At 42.5% G+C, this 14717-nt stretch overlaps 1 protein-coding gene and 1 pseudogene across 1 annotated transcript in view; one reads left to right on the forward strand and one right to left on the reverse strand.

Moving 5' to 3' along the window:
* The window catches only part of LOC144108675 (uncharacterized), a 33646-nt gene extending 23178 nt beyond the window's left edge, over positions 1-10468 (forward strand). Inside the window, exons 7-10 of the mRNA XM_077641852.1 lie at positions 6033-6153; positions 7089-7370; positions 9559-9660; positions 10457-10468. Coding sequence (XP_077497978.1) covers positions 6033-6153; positions 7089-7370; positions 9559-9660; positions 10457-10468 — 517 coding nt within the window. The remainder of the gene's footprint in view (positions 1-6032; positions 6154-7088; positions 7371-9558; positions 9661-10456) is intronic.
* Positions 10469-13918: 3450 nt separating this feature from the next.
* Positions 13919-14037, reverse strand: LOC144108955 (U2 spliceosomal RNA; annotated as a pseudogene).
* Between the last annotated feature and the right edge of the window lie 680 nt (positions 14038-14717).

A 14717-nucleotide genomic window follows, 5' to 3' on the forward strand; every position in this document is an offset into this window, starting at 1 on the left:
GAGGCGTCAAATTAGCATGTTACACAGGTGTTTTTTATTGTTTTCAATCCATGAGCGATAACAACCGTTATGACGACCTTGCAAATTAACTGGAGACGTTTCATTTCGGAAGCACTATTACTTACCCCAAAGTCCTGAAAAACCACTGCATAGCACATCTGATTTGTTGGCATTCGGCTTTTAAGAGAGAAAACATAGCATTGCTGAAACCACAAGAAATTTAAAATCAGGAAGTGCACAGTTTGCGGTGCAAAATTTTCACAGGTTTTGCCTCTCAGATCCAAAGGTTTCCGACAGGACATATTTCCATAGCTTAATAATTAAAACTAATTATCGTTATTCCATGAAATATAACGAAGCTTCGTTGAGCAGCGAGGCTTCTCAGCGTTCATATTTCTCTGGAGACCACATAATTATATTTTTAGGCCATATATTATTAGTTTTCTTTTTACGTTTTCTTCAGCAAGAATTTTAAGGACAATTATTATCATGTTTATCATGCGAACTTTCTCACAAAATGATACTGCTTCCTAATTTGATCAAAGTATCCGCACTTTCTTAGAAAATGATTCAATGCGATACAAATCTATAATCTTTAGATGTAAATTGCGATGAAAATTTAACGTATTTTGCTTTGAGACATTGCGGTAGGTTACAGTACTCTACCAATGAGTGTCACATTATATTACACAAAAATTGAGGAGCAAATCTGTGGCAACGCTTTGTTTCATCGTGGTTGCCCGTCACATTTATTAAGCTACTTTTGAAGACAAGCAGCTAGTACACTTTTTGAGGAGCAAAATAAATCAAGGAGAAGAAGCAGCGGTGGCTAGTATTGCAGTCGCAATATTCCAGTTCGCCACATATGCGCAATTACCCATATTCGCAGCCATCCCTATGCTCAGGCGTCCACGTCGGCAGCTGATATCCGATACTTAGTATTCTTCATCAATGCACGCAGGATTATTCGCAATCTCGATGACCATTCCTTTGCCGCCGGTGTCACATCTGCTATTGTTATAGTCCGGGCAGAAACCTTCCTTAATGATACTGTACAGAATTCGGAAATCTTAGTTGCATCAAAACGATACTCCGTATTTCGCTGTTATCGCACACGCGCTCGACGTGGGGATTTCAGAATTGCTGTTCTGTACCATCTGGGTAGCCATGACATTGATGCAGCTAATGCGCTGAACCTTTCAAGTGTGCCGATCACGACTGAACACAAAACACTCCATTTTTGTGCAGGCTATCGCTCGTCTTCTTTTAACTCAGAGTAGACAAAAGTATAGGGAAATGATGGACTCATTATGACGTACATACGAAGTAAAAGCAACAGTCTCCGAAACCGAAAGCATAGGAGGTTATTTCCTTTTTTATTTGTGGTAGCCTTGGTCTGTTGGAAATTAAGAGAGTTATTTTATGGCTGAAAGATAACTGAATACGAAATAAAGAAAAAATAATTAATCCCCGGTTTACTTCGTCGCACAACGTATGTTACCTTCGCGTATGTTACTTATGACAGTTTTCTAAAGAATGTAAGCGGTAGGTGGATTTGCCTCTCTCTATTTTGTCACCCGCAACTTGTAGCGTCACCTCTTTTTCGTCCTCCACCAATCACTTTCATTCCCTCTCCTGTGAAAGTAGAGAGAGGGATTTTCCTTTCAATAATGGCTTTTCGGCTTTTCGGCTAGTGACCTGCATGGTGTTCGTGCACTCCACCTGCCAACAGTGGAAGGCGGTAGTTGGCAGGTGCTGGCTTCAACCGCTGAAAGGACCTTGCTAGCGAGGCATGCACAGCTAGCACATTTAAACAATCATATCCCGCATGTGCGCTGCAAACAGGAGACATCCGAATTCCCCGTATTGTGCTGTACCCCCTGAGCCACGACGGCAGCTGTCCAATCTTCTACCTTCGGGGGTATTTATGATGCGGGAAACGGGACCTTCAGATTGTGCGCCAGCGTCACCCAAGATGAGGGTGACGCTGATGAAACACATTCCATCGGCGGCATGTGGTTATTTTTTCTTCTGCTTTATAATCAACAATATTTCAGCTGAATTAACTGCACTTTTAATCCTTCATTTATCAAGAGCACAAAGAAAATAAAAGAAACATTCCCGTCTGCTTTTCTTGATTTCGGAGACTGCTGGCTTCCTTTATGTGTACGTCATCCCGAGCGCCTCATTTCCCAAATCTTGTCGGCTCAACACCTTAACGAGGACCTCCGTTTTGGAAATCTTGATGCCGTAGGTAATCTAAGAGGGTTGTCGCGAAGTATGCACACTGACCGTTTGACCACGCGACACCCGTGGTTACACGATGTGCTACGTCCGCCACTTATGCAAGAGGGTGGCGCTGGTGAACACTTTCACGGTTCGTTTACATTACACATAAATACCCCCGAAAGGAGATTGGAGCACTGTTGGCGTAGATCAGTTGGCAGAGCACCATACCCAAAATGCGGAGGCTGTGGTAATGTGGTTGTTTTTCTTCTACTTTCTAAATGAATTCCTCCAGTCTTAATGTACCGACGCTTTTTTTTTCATTAAATAGCACCACGCAGCAAAAAATAAAGAACATCCTCTTATCCTGTCCTTGCTTTCAGATACTGTTCATGCCCTTCATGTGTATTTCTAGCACGTTAGATTTTTGCAGAAAACTTCATTATACGCTAAGCGCTGTATGTGCTAAATTGACTAATCTTCCTGCTTCTTTTCTTTGGTGATTTTAATTTGCCCAATAATACCTCATCCGGCATTTCGCAGTCAATATGATGAGGGAGTAAATGGTCATTGACAGAAACCGCCGCGCAGCCGCTGAGCTACATAAGAAAACTTAACAAATTCCACAGAAACTTCGTAATTCAAAAAAAATTTTTCCTTGTCCAGCGTTCGAACCTGGCACAGACTCCTCACCGTAGAGCCTCACCGTACCAAGTGAGATAACGAGGGCGAACAGCTTTCGCGCTTGGAGTGGTTGAGTAATCCTCTCTTGCTCTACCATGTGCTAGTCTTCCTAGTTAGCTCACTTGGTACGGTGAGGCTCCACGGTGAGGTGTGTGTGACTGGTTGGAACCCCGGACAAGGAGAAATTTTTTTCTTACTACGAAGTTTCTGTGGAATCTGTTTCCCTTTATTTTGCAGCCGTAGGGGTGCGCTTGGGTGAATACAAATGAATGATTACTCCCTTATTACAAACTTGCTCCCCCTCAGGCCAATACCCTAAAACATTGAGCATACCATCATGTGCAGCATGGATAAAGTGTTTAATTCGTAAATATTTTTTCCCACTTGTTTACATAATAACGCAGTCTACGATAATAATAATAATAATAATAATAATAATAATAATAATAATAATTGGTTTTTAGGGAAAGGAAATGGCGCAGTATCTGTCTCATATATCGTTGGACACCTGAACCGCGCCGTAAGGAAAGGGACAAGGGAGAGAGGGAAAGAAGAGGGGAAGAAGGAGGTGCCATAGTGGAGGGCTCCAGAATAATTTCGACCACCTGGGGATCTTTAACGTGCACTGACATCGCACAGCACACGGGCGCCTTAGTCTAGGGTGATCGAATCTTCAGCATGCATTTAGTTGGAGTTGATGACAACAGCCCTAAGCACTTTTCCTAAAATTACCTGTTTTTCAATTATATGCGATGCGTTATTTTTGCGTTGAGCTTACCTGCTCGAACAAAGTCTAGTAATATAAAAATTATATATGTTCATGGCAGGCAATTTATCTTGTCATCAATATTGCATTTGAACGATCCCTTCACAAGTTTCTGCGAACGTAGAAGAATGATGGTTGGATATCATGTGGCGTTCGTTCAGAAATAAAGCTTTCCGAGCTGCTAGACTTGCATATTTCTAAAAAACAATTACCTAATAGTAATTTTTCAAGTTACAACCCTCATGAAAACAATTTGAAAACAAGAAAAGCACAGTTTTCTGCAAAACTAGGTCTTCTGGAAAGGTTGAGCATTGGTTAGCATTGCGAGTAATTTTTCCAGTTTCCTGCTGACGGTCGCGTAGTGCACAGTGAAATTAAAAAAACTCATAACATCAACCTACTTCTAGCAGATGTTAGTTGTGTTACTGACCGGTACACTAAATCGAAAAGTATTTTAAAAAGTCTAAATATAAATAAATGCGCTATTCGCGCCGTAGAGCCTCATCAAGGGCTTCTTACAGCACAAGCAATGCTTCATTGACGGCGGTCAGATGCTACAGATACCTCGGCATGTATCTGGCATCAAACTTATCCTGGAACCGGCATATTACCCAGGTTAAATTAAGCATTATTCGAATGCTTCTTTGCTAAAAAATAAACTTTTCTAATAAGCCTGTTTTAGCAAAATTCCTTTAGAAACCACTCATTCGCTAAATGCACGATTACGTTGTATCGATATGAATCCGTGAAGCCATGCTGCTTGAAACCGCTTTGGAAATTGTTAGAAAGCAATCAGCTCATTTTATTCTTCTCAACTATGACCACACATCAAGTGTAACACTAAAGAAAAATGCATTGTCAGTCTCCACTCTTTCATAGCGCAGAAAAAGATCCCTCCTCAAGGATATACAAGCCTCAATCCTGTTTTTAATTAATAAAGCTCATTCCGCCAACCGGTTCCACCAGGTACTGATCATACATGCAAAGTGAGGTGTTCCGATATGTCGCACCACCGCTCGCCTCAACTCGTCTTTTCAACTACACCATCCGAGCGGAATAACCGTTCGAGTCAAATCATTTGCTAGCCGACATTGTAGTCGCCATCGACTTCGAGCATTAAGAACTATAGAGTCTACTTATCATATCCGTGACTCGGTTTCATTACGGTCCTATTTACTTGAGGTTTTCATTTCTCGGTCTGTTTTTTTAGTGCACGATAACATTAAGACCCCAAGTGTCAGATTTCGCCCATGTTTGTACGTCCGAACCCTCCGGCAGGTAGCCCACCTGCCCCTGTGGGCAGGCGGCAACCCAACCTCCGTGTTGTGAGCAACCTGTCAACAGGGCTTATCGTCAAGTGCGCGAAACACTCCAAGGCCACAAGCGGGTTTTAAACCACCGGCGGCGCCAACAGATCAGCTTCGCTGGCCACTGCATTAGACAACTACGTCATTGCTTTTTTTTTCTTTAGTAGCAATAGTTCATTGCTGTAGCCAAACATCACGCGCGTTTAACTTCCAATGTCTCGCGCTGTACTTCAGATGTCATCGCCTCCATCAATTTCCACCAGTGCGCAATGGATACAGAATGCACCGCTGTCTTAGTGTCTATTCATTATGCATGTATAAACGTTCCCTTGAACAATAAATGTCTTACAAGCGTTATTTTAGTTTCAATGATTGTTGTTGTTTTGATATGCGTTTTTTTCCCTATGCGAACTGCTTTTTCGTGCTCAGGTTTAAGTGAACTTTGCCTTTTTTTCACTTAGTTTGCTATCGTGACAGAAGTGCCGTCGCATGCCACTGCTCACTTGCTGTAAAGAGGGTTGGAACTTGGTCAGGCGGTAATCGCTTTTATTCCCACCCCTTCCACCAACGTACGGTGATAGAAATAAAACTATTATTATTATTATTATTATTATTATTATTATTATTATTATTATTATTATTATTATTATTATTATTATTTTATTGCATTTTTAAGCCGAGCCACGAACCGAAATCGAACCAAAGCCAAACTGAAATCGTAGTAGAAACCGCAGTGGAAGTACACCTGATTCGCATTTGTCCTAACTACACTAAATCAACTGTCATTTTTTTGTCCAAGTCTTGACACAAGGGCGTAGAATTTCTACAACTGCTGTTATCGTCAGCGCAGGAAGCCATGTGTACTGTTGTAATGCAAAATGTATACCCTCTTCACCAGTTTTGTTTATCGTATTTATTGTTCCTCCCTTCATTATACTTTGGAAGACCACAACTGCATTCGAAATAAACAAAATGAATAACAAATTTGAACAAAGTCTGAGCCAGTCCGGATTGAATACTCACGTTCTCCCGCTGACTCAACTCCGCAGAGTGAAGCTGCTGGTGTTGGTGACACACAACGTGAAGGACATGGGCAAGACTTCGTGCATCTCTGTGCCGGTCAGCTCGTGGTCGTCCAGCGTCTACAAAAACGCCACGAGGCCAGCGCTGGTGCGTTATGCGCCCCTGCATTGCTCATTTAAACAGCTGTGCTGCAGAAGAAGCTGACCGATTGTTTTTACTTTTCTTGCTTGCATACGTAATGTTAAAACCTTGTCGCGCCCCGACTATTCTGGCAATATCATTCTTACAGTCTTTGCAAATACGAATAACGGCGCATATGAAAAAAGGCTATAACGCTCATGATGCGTCACTTCGATTTTCGGAACAAGAAAGAATGAAAACGAAATGTAAGTACAAAATGGAGGTTATAAGGAAATAAATCAGCAGTTGAGGGAAGCCTGCGAATTGTTTGTGGGCTAGGTACACTTCAATCAATTTAACACTTTACTCTGCTTCCCATTTCCCGTAGGCGCCAAAAAATAACGAAGCTTATTATAACGGCCTCTACAGAATAGTCAGCTATGCTGACTCGAAAGATGTCGAACTATTTCAAGTTATCTTAAGCTATTGAAAGAAAAACAAGAGCGTCAACAAGTAGTCCTAAAGAAATCGGTTTAAGGTTATGCCAAAGATTGTAAAGTACAGCGTTATTCCTGCAAGCTAATCTCTCTGCTGAGGCACGTCGCGCGCCCGCCTCTCAACCCATGGGAGAGTGCTTCGAGTCTCGGCTCTACCATTTTTCGCTTCAGCGCAATTGATTTATTTTCTATAGAGGCACTACGCAATGGTCGTGGAATGGCGTCACGACACTTTATGAGGAATTGTGTAGTGACGTCATAATTTTTGTACACTTTGATCCTTGTGGGATATTTGAATCATCCATCCACTCTACGGCATGTGCTTGTGAACTCACTTGGCCATTGACCAATGGGAATTTTGATCTCACACCACAGAGGTTGCCTGCGAACGTGCGCTCTAACGCAATCGCGTTAAAAGGGAGTAACCACTGACGTGCAAATCTGCTCTTCGGCGGCCGCGCGCAGGAGCACGTCTTCGACTTCCTCGTGTCCGGACTGAACGGTGAGCAGGAAGTCGAGGTGGTGCTGTCCTCGACCCTGGTGTTCGTGGCGTACCAGATGAACGAGCCGGTAGTGAAGCCGGTGAGATTCGGCGAACGCTGCGTCCGCAACTACCTGCAGTCCATGGAGGCGTACTGCCTCCAGAAGCTGCTCAATGAAGAAGAGGACGCCGACAGCGTCACCGCGGTCGCCTTCAAGGGCGACACACTATTCAGTTTCGAGACACCCAAGACAGTCGAAAATAAGGTAAGCAATAAGCTTCACAGTTTGCAAAAACGAAAGAGAGATTTTGTATTAACGTGTATCCAACGGCGGCCTGTACGGCCGACCCTCAGATTCTTACTATGATATTTATTTATTTATTTTTACATACTGCAGCCTCTATTGGGGCCATTGGAAGAGTGGGGTTAACAATTCGTGTAAAAAAAGCGAACCTAGAACACACACACACAAAAGATTACATCTAACATGTTTGATTACAAAGCGCGAACAATGTGATTAGCTGTGACTAATAAATTGAAGCAATGCGCAACGAACTTAACACAAAAGGAAACATCATGTCGCACCTATAGCTGCTAAAAATGAGATGAATGGCAGGGACCACGTTATGCCAGGAATTAAGTTGCAATGTTCAATTGTACGAGGAGAAAAGTTGTGTTTGCAATTATTAGTACGGGCGAAGTATGGCTTAACATTAATGCTGTGATGACTCCTGGATGAAGGAGATTATCAGGAGTAAGAGAAACATTAGGTGTGACGTGATAAAGTGAATTGACGATGCAGTGCAAGAACTTCAGTGAGTTCACGTGATGGCGCACGGACACGGGGGTTTGGTTGAACGCTCGAAAGGCGGGCGGAGATAGGATGGAACATTTTAAATACGTATGGACGGTCATGTTCATCGGCTCAATATCACTAATTATATTACATTCGGGTATCGTCTATTTTCTTGCATAAATTGTGTAGTTTTATACGCGGCTTGCATAAGGGCGTCAGCCAAGTCTACATTGTAGTAGAAAACGGATGGATTGAACCTAACTGCAAAGTAGCCCCGTAAACACAATTGGTTGAAACGTAGCCAGCATTCGTGTTTTGCTTTGTGTTCCGTGAATTCTGTTTTTTTGCGTTACGTTTTAGAGACCGTAGTATTCTCAAGAGAAAATCGACCAAATATGGGAATGTTGTCGTCTAAAGAAACTGGAAATACAGATCCTCTTACAAGTTAAAGCAATCCAGTGATCGCTGGCTGGCTGCAGTTCCCGATGCAACTAAAGGTGGGCGAAGAAAATTGTGGAATCATATTACCTATCTGGGTAAAAAGAAGCGAAGAAAGCAGGAGAAAATTCAAGTTGGCAATGGGAAATCTTTAGAGGAAGACGACGCTTTGAAGTATATTACATCACTTAAAGCTGAGCCATTTGAGAGTTATGTCCGTGTAATCTCCTCGAAAGAAGGAGGAGCACCGGACTACATACTGGAAACGGGGTTAAAACCGATCAATCTTAATTGGAAAAGGGCAGATGCATGTATTGCTTAATGAAAATTTACAGGTATACTATAGACAAAATTCAAATCAAGCTGATTCATGAACTAGGTCCAAGAAGCGAAGAAACTCTTGTTATAAACATTTCAAACAGTCATAACAAATAAGAAAATACCGGACAGATGGAGGCACAGTAGAATAAATTTAGTTTATAAAAGGAAATCCTTCAGACCCATTACGATAACATCTGCTACATACAGGCTGGCATTGCAGGCGGTGAAATTAAAAATGCAAACATGGGTAGAAAGTAGTAAGATATTCTCAGAACTTCAGAACGGGCTGAGATGCGGCAGGCGGTTAGATGATAGCCTCTTCGGGATTGCCCAATGCACAGAAATAGGTTGGAAAACAGACCTCTGTATTTAGCCTTCCAGATCATAAGCGGTGCGTTCGAGAAAGTGAATAGGGAACTCCTATCGAGACATTGAAAGAGTAAGGATTAAAGCTCTGAAATAAAGTCTGAAGAAATGGGCATATGCGCAGAGAAAGGGGGAGAACGCATTGCCGATGATCAGGAAGGGGAATAAGTGGATTGCAAGAGGAGCCACCGAGAGTCAACCGGGCAGAGGATATGTGGAAGTTAGAGGGAAGAAGATTGCCGCATCTGGCGCAGGACACGGTAAGTAGAGATGTAGAAGGAAGGAATTTGGCTGCAGTCAACGTAGGTGGGTGCTGATGACGACGATGGTAAGGCAAGGCGAAGTACTGTGCAGTAGAGTGATTCCAGTGCTTCATTTTAGCTATACTGGATGCTTGCAATTATACTGCAAACAACTCGACACGAATGTTAATGATGCTTTCTTCGCTCCTGTTACTATCCGTATAGTTCTTTGGGCGGCGCATCGTAAAATACACACACGTTTAACATGCCAACTTTTCCTATGCTTGCAGATGCGACGGTTTGTATTTGCCCTCGACGACAAGGTGTACCGCAGAGTGGGCTGGGCCTTCTTCGATCTGGCCTTCGAGATCTACAATGAAGCGCTCTGCCCAGTGAGGAGCAACACGTCCAATAAATTCTCCAGAGTCGCAGTAGCCAAGCCTATTCTAGAGGAAAACAGGAAACGTAAATTTGATTAATAAACTACGCAGCAAGTGTAGTGCATTGAACAGTGCTCTCTAGATTGGGACTGAAGCAGGCCGCGTTTATCGATTCACATCTTTTCCAGCTTGATTCCAGCCAAGAAACCTTTTTTTATACTCGCGGGCTGCTGGTAAAGAATGTATATGGAAATCATGTGCCTGTCGTTTCAAGGTGCATGTTTGATACCAATAGCTCCGAGACTGATTCCATAAAAAGAAAGGCATCCAACATTGAAGCCATTTTCTCACCACCTTTTGAAAGTAGTCTGCTTTGGAGTTTATACACGGCTTTCTGCGCTTGAGTTCTTGGAAAATATTCATTTCTTGTGGTCAATGGAGTTAGAATATGAAAGTTTTGCATGGGTTCAAATTAGACAGCGCCGGATATGAAACAGGCCACATGAAACCTTCATTTGATATGACTGGTTAGTTAACAGGGTTCTCTCCTTTCTCATATTTGCACTGTTTTTAGCTAGTAGGGCGAAGTTCTCACTTCTCTTTGAGAAAGCATATTCTTTAGCATTATCACACATGGCGGTCATCGTATAAGGTAAATTCTGCGGCTTCATTCGTGATTGATTGTGCTCTTTTCTATGTTTTGTTCACTGTTTGGCGAGGATGTTTTTCGCGGTTTTGATGCTAAACCATGTGCTGAAGCCCATTCATATGATAAATGTGAAGTTCGCTTCGTTTCCTGTTCCTTCAGAACGAACAGTAAGCTTGCTATATTCTGCACGTTTGTCTATAGCTTGGGCGTCTAAGTATGGTGCCTCGTGACATATCAGTCAAGACAACTTTCTTTTTTCGGTGATTGTTGGATCCGTGGCGCTTAAACGTATCTGCCAAAAGTTAGCTTAGTAAACACACTGTGAGTTCCTTATAGAACATTTGAAGCTATATATAGGTCTTTAAGTCTTTCGCATCAATACGTTAAGCATTATTGTCATGTTAGTATTCTTCCAGCGCTTGGTATGACTGATGTCAGGAGGAATTGTGAATATATGGGAGTTATGTTTGTGTACCATAAAGTCTTCGACATCCTTCAATGCACGAAGTAACTTTGTCTTAACTGCGACTTTCCGTTTCTTCATTATTTTTCGCCCTAAAGGCAAAAGGTGTTACACACACCAGATAGCTACCTGTCCATTAAAAAATGTAACAGGTTACGTGTACAACAAGAATGAAATCAGTATATAGATTTTTGCAGACAGGATCAGGGAAAATCGCACACAGGATAATTGACAGATGCAGTAAAAATATTTGCATAAACATACACAAACCAATATTCTGACGATAACTGAAAAAAAGATGGTGCATTAATTACGAATAATACAACGGTGGTTAAAAAGAAATAGGAAAGCAATTCCACGAAAAGCGCAAAGAAATAAATAAGACTGAGCAAGAACTGAAGGTAAATGCTATCCGACCAGCTAGGCATGAGCGAATTTTTTTAATGATTTCTCAGCAGTAATTGTCTGTATTAATAAGTATGTCCGGATAATTATTTATTGTTTGTTGTATCTGGTAGGCCATTTTCTGAAAACCTTTGTTCGTACAAGGTCAGAAAACTTTATAATGCGGTAGCGTAAGTTGTAAGCTGCTTTAGTTCTTGAGTGATTACTCTCAGAGCCTTGTTTTTACTATAACACATGCTATGTATCATCATCATCATGACTGACACAGCTAACTTGTTTGTATATACTTGTTCATTGATAATACATTCTACTATCATACATACAACGGTGGTTGTACATGCTACGGTTGTTGATGCATGCTATGTACCATCATCATCATGACTGACACAGCTAACTTGTTTGTATATACTTGTTCATTGATAATACATTCTACTATCATACATACAACGGTGGTTGTACATGCTACAGTTGTTGATACATGCTATGTATCATCATCATCATGACTGACACAGCTAACTTGTTTGTATATACTTGTTCATTGATAATACATTCTACTTCATAAATAATTCGCATGTGCTCTCAGTGAATGCTGTTTGTTTCCCAATGCTAGAGTGGCTCTTCTCTATAATTTGCAATAAAATTTGTTATTATTGATAAGTGTGGTAGAACCCCACACCAAGAGGCAGAAAAGCAGATGTGAGCGCACTAGAGAGAAGTAAAGTTTTTTTTTTTTTATCTGGTACTGGTAGAGCGGTTCTAAGTGTATTATGATCCCTATTGATAGGGAAATCTTTGTGCAAACATATTCTACATGTTGGGTCCAGACAAGATGTTCTTCGAAAATTATTACTCCCTTTTTAATTTCATGAGGAAATGGCCGTGTGTCTAGTATGCTATAGCATATATTAGAAAGCAGCTTAGAAATCATGTGACCAGCCTTTAAGGTCGCACTGCAACCTCATCTATAGCTGGGGATGTTTCTATGTTCAGATAGATTGCTAGAAATAGCAGTTTTCAAAGAGTTATTACAAAGCAGAAAACAATTTTTTAGAAATATTTCAAACCCCGCCAGAGGCTACCTCTCCCACCCTTTGTTTATGAAGGACACTATAGTGAGAATAAAAGAAGTGTGCTCACGTTGTATGTGTTTACGTTATCAGTTGAAGTAAAAATAACACACCTTCTGCTGCAGTTGGCATCTCTCTAAAAATACGCCGTCATATGGCTGTAGAAGCGGTTAACCATGGCTGATAAAAGGTTCAGGACAGACTATGGAACGCAAATCTTAATCAAGTTACTGAATGAGTGTTTGTATCAATCAATCAATCAATCAATCAATCAATCAATCAATCAATAGTTGATTAGTAAACCAATCACCAAGCTAATTTATCACTGAGGAAAACACTTTACAAATTGAGGCTTGACAGCTTCATTGTACTTTGATGACAGCGCTTCGCAGATAGCGAAAAGTTGCATTCACCGATTTATATTGGCAAAAAAAGGGTTGATAAGTAAACGTTAGAAACCAAGCATGAAAGTAGAATAGAAGGGACAAAATTTTACTCATTAGCGTTCAACTTTAATTAGAAAAAGAGAAGGATGCATCAAACCAAATCAATACCTACAATACGTTAACTACGCACGGCTACTACCACAGCGGTGGCCGAGTGGTTGAGTACACGCCTCGCATGCGGGAGGTGCGGGGTTCGATCCCCAGTGCCGCCGGGTACCCACCGGTGATACAATGCGTACAAGCTTTCCCCTGGTCTGGTGCTCGGCTTATTTAGGGTGAAATGCTTGGGAAATGGGTCTTTGACCCCACCTTGAGAAATCGAAAATACCTTGTGCCATGGCGCTCTTTGGCCATAGATGCCATTGCGCCATAAATATCCATGTCATCATCAATAACTTTTAGTTAATCACTTGTATTTAGAGACGGTGCATTTTACGGTAAGGCAGTGAAGAATTGTGGAATATGTAATGCACAACTCCTTGTACCACAACGAGAGGAACTGCGCGGAGTGGTCTATCTACCTTTGTCACCACTTCGCGAACTTTTGCATGCGCTCCTAGACACCCTTAGAGCGTGTGGGGTAGCGGCCTCGGTCACAGAGGAGATGCCCTCGACTCGGCGTGGCAAACTCAGCCGGAGACCAGCTACCAAGTGACAAGGGGTTGGTCGTTTGGTGCCCAGCTTTTGCCGGTCGCAAGCCAGAGAATGGGTCAGAGCCAAAGGCTCACAAAACGGAACAAAGTTTATACAGCGAAGAGACGATACAAAGGATTTCACCATCACTCGTACGAGCACATACAAAGTGATTCACAAATACCATACAACGCGTGCAAAGTAACACTTGAGACAGATAACAAATCAACAAGCTCTTTACACCTAAAGTGCACTAACGCAGGGAGAGACAAATAAACAAAACACAATTTGTTCACCGGGCACTGCGACAGTCCGACGACTTTAGGAGCACGACGGGGCCGATCCGCAGACTGGCGCACGTTGCCTCGCTGGTCCGTCCTGGGCTGGTCGAGTGGTGATCTCCCGGGAGTCGAGAGGGCGCGCTACTCGGAAGCTTAAACGGCGGCTCGGACTAACTGACGTCTGTCTGTCTGTTGTTGCCAGGAAGAAAGAAAAGGAAAGTGCACAGGCCTGCTGAATGGATCAAGCCGAGCCACAATCGCTACCACGTGCAGATAGCAGTAGAGTTGAAAGATGGGATAGAAGGAGAGGATAGTAAAGAAGCGCTAAAGACAAGGCCGATCCCGGAGGTAGTGCAATACCGGGCCAACCGGTGGCGGAAGTGAAGAAACCGTCAAACTCTCCGCCACATTTCCAAAAATAAGTCCAATTGGACCCGTAAGATATTCTACGGGGTCCCGACTCTGACGGCGGTTGAAGCCCCTCATTTATAGGCGCGGACCGCGTCTGTTCTTTGCGTCAAGGAAGGCGCGTACATACACGCAGCTTTAACCGCACAAACTCCTCCTTCTTGCGCCGGGTGCACGACCCCATTGGTCGAGCGCGAAAACCATCTTCTAGAACAATTTAGTCGGGTACAACTTTAGAAGACAGGAGAGGCCCCGCCCAGATGACCGAAGCGCAGCAGCCAATTGCCTCCGCGACTAAAGAAATACTCCCGCTCAAAAATTTGTGACTGCTTCTAAAACGCGTATTTCTCGGTATAAATAAGATTTGTGTATCTTGATAAGTGGTTTAGTAAAACTCTCATGATGCAAATGCTTCAGCACATGCCGGATCACGAAAGAAAATTAACTCCGTGCCTTCTACAACGCTGTGCGTCGTCTGCTACGGAGCGAGATCGACGGCACCGGGCGTGTAATTACAAATCAGACTGGCTCAATAGCATAGGATTCATATGTACTTTTTGTGTGTTTTCACAAGCTTATTTTTTATTCTGTGAGGCTTATTTTTCAAATGCTACTTGTTTCTTTTTTTTGCGGTTTCGAACCTACAATCTCGTGAGTTCACGCACGTTCGCGCACGACATTCCGTACTTATTTTCCGCCATGGAGCCCAGCGAGGTG

The sequence above is a fragment of the Amblyomma americanum genome, chromosome 10 (genome assembly GCF_052857255.1).
Source record: "Amblyomma americanum isolate KBUSLIRL-KWMA chromosome 10, ASM5285725v1, whole genome shotgun sequence".
NCBI lineage: Eukaryota > Metazoa > Arthropoda > Arachnida > Ixodida > Ixodidae > Amblyomma > Amblyomma americanum.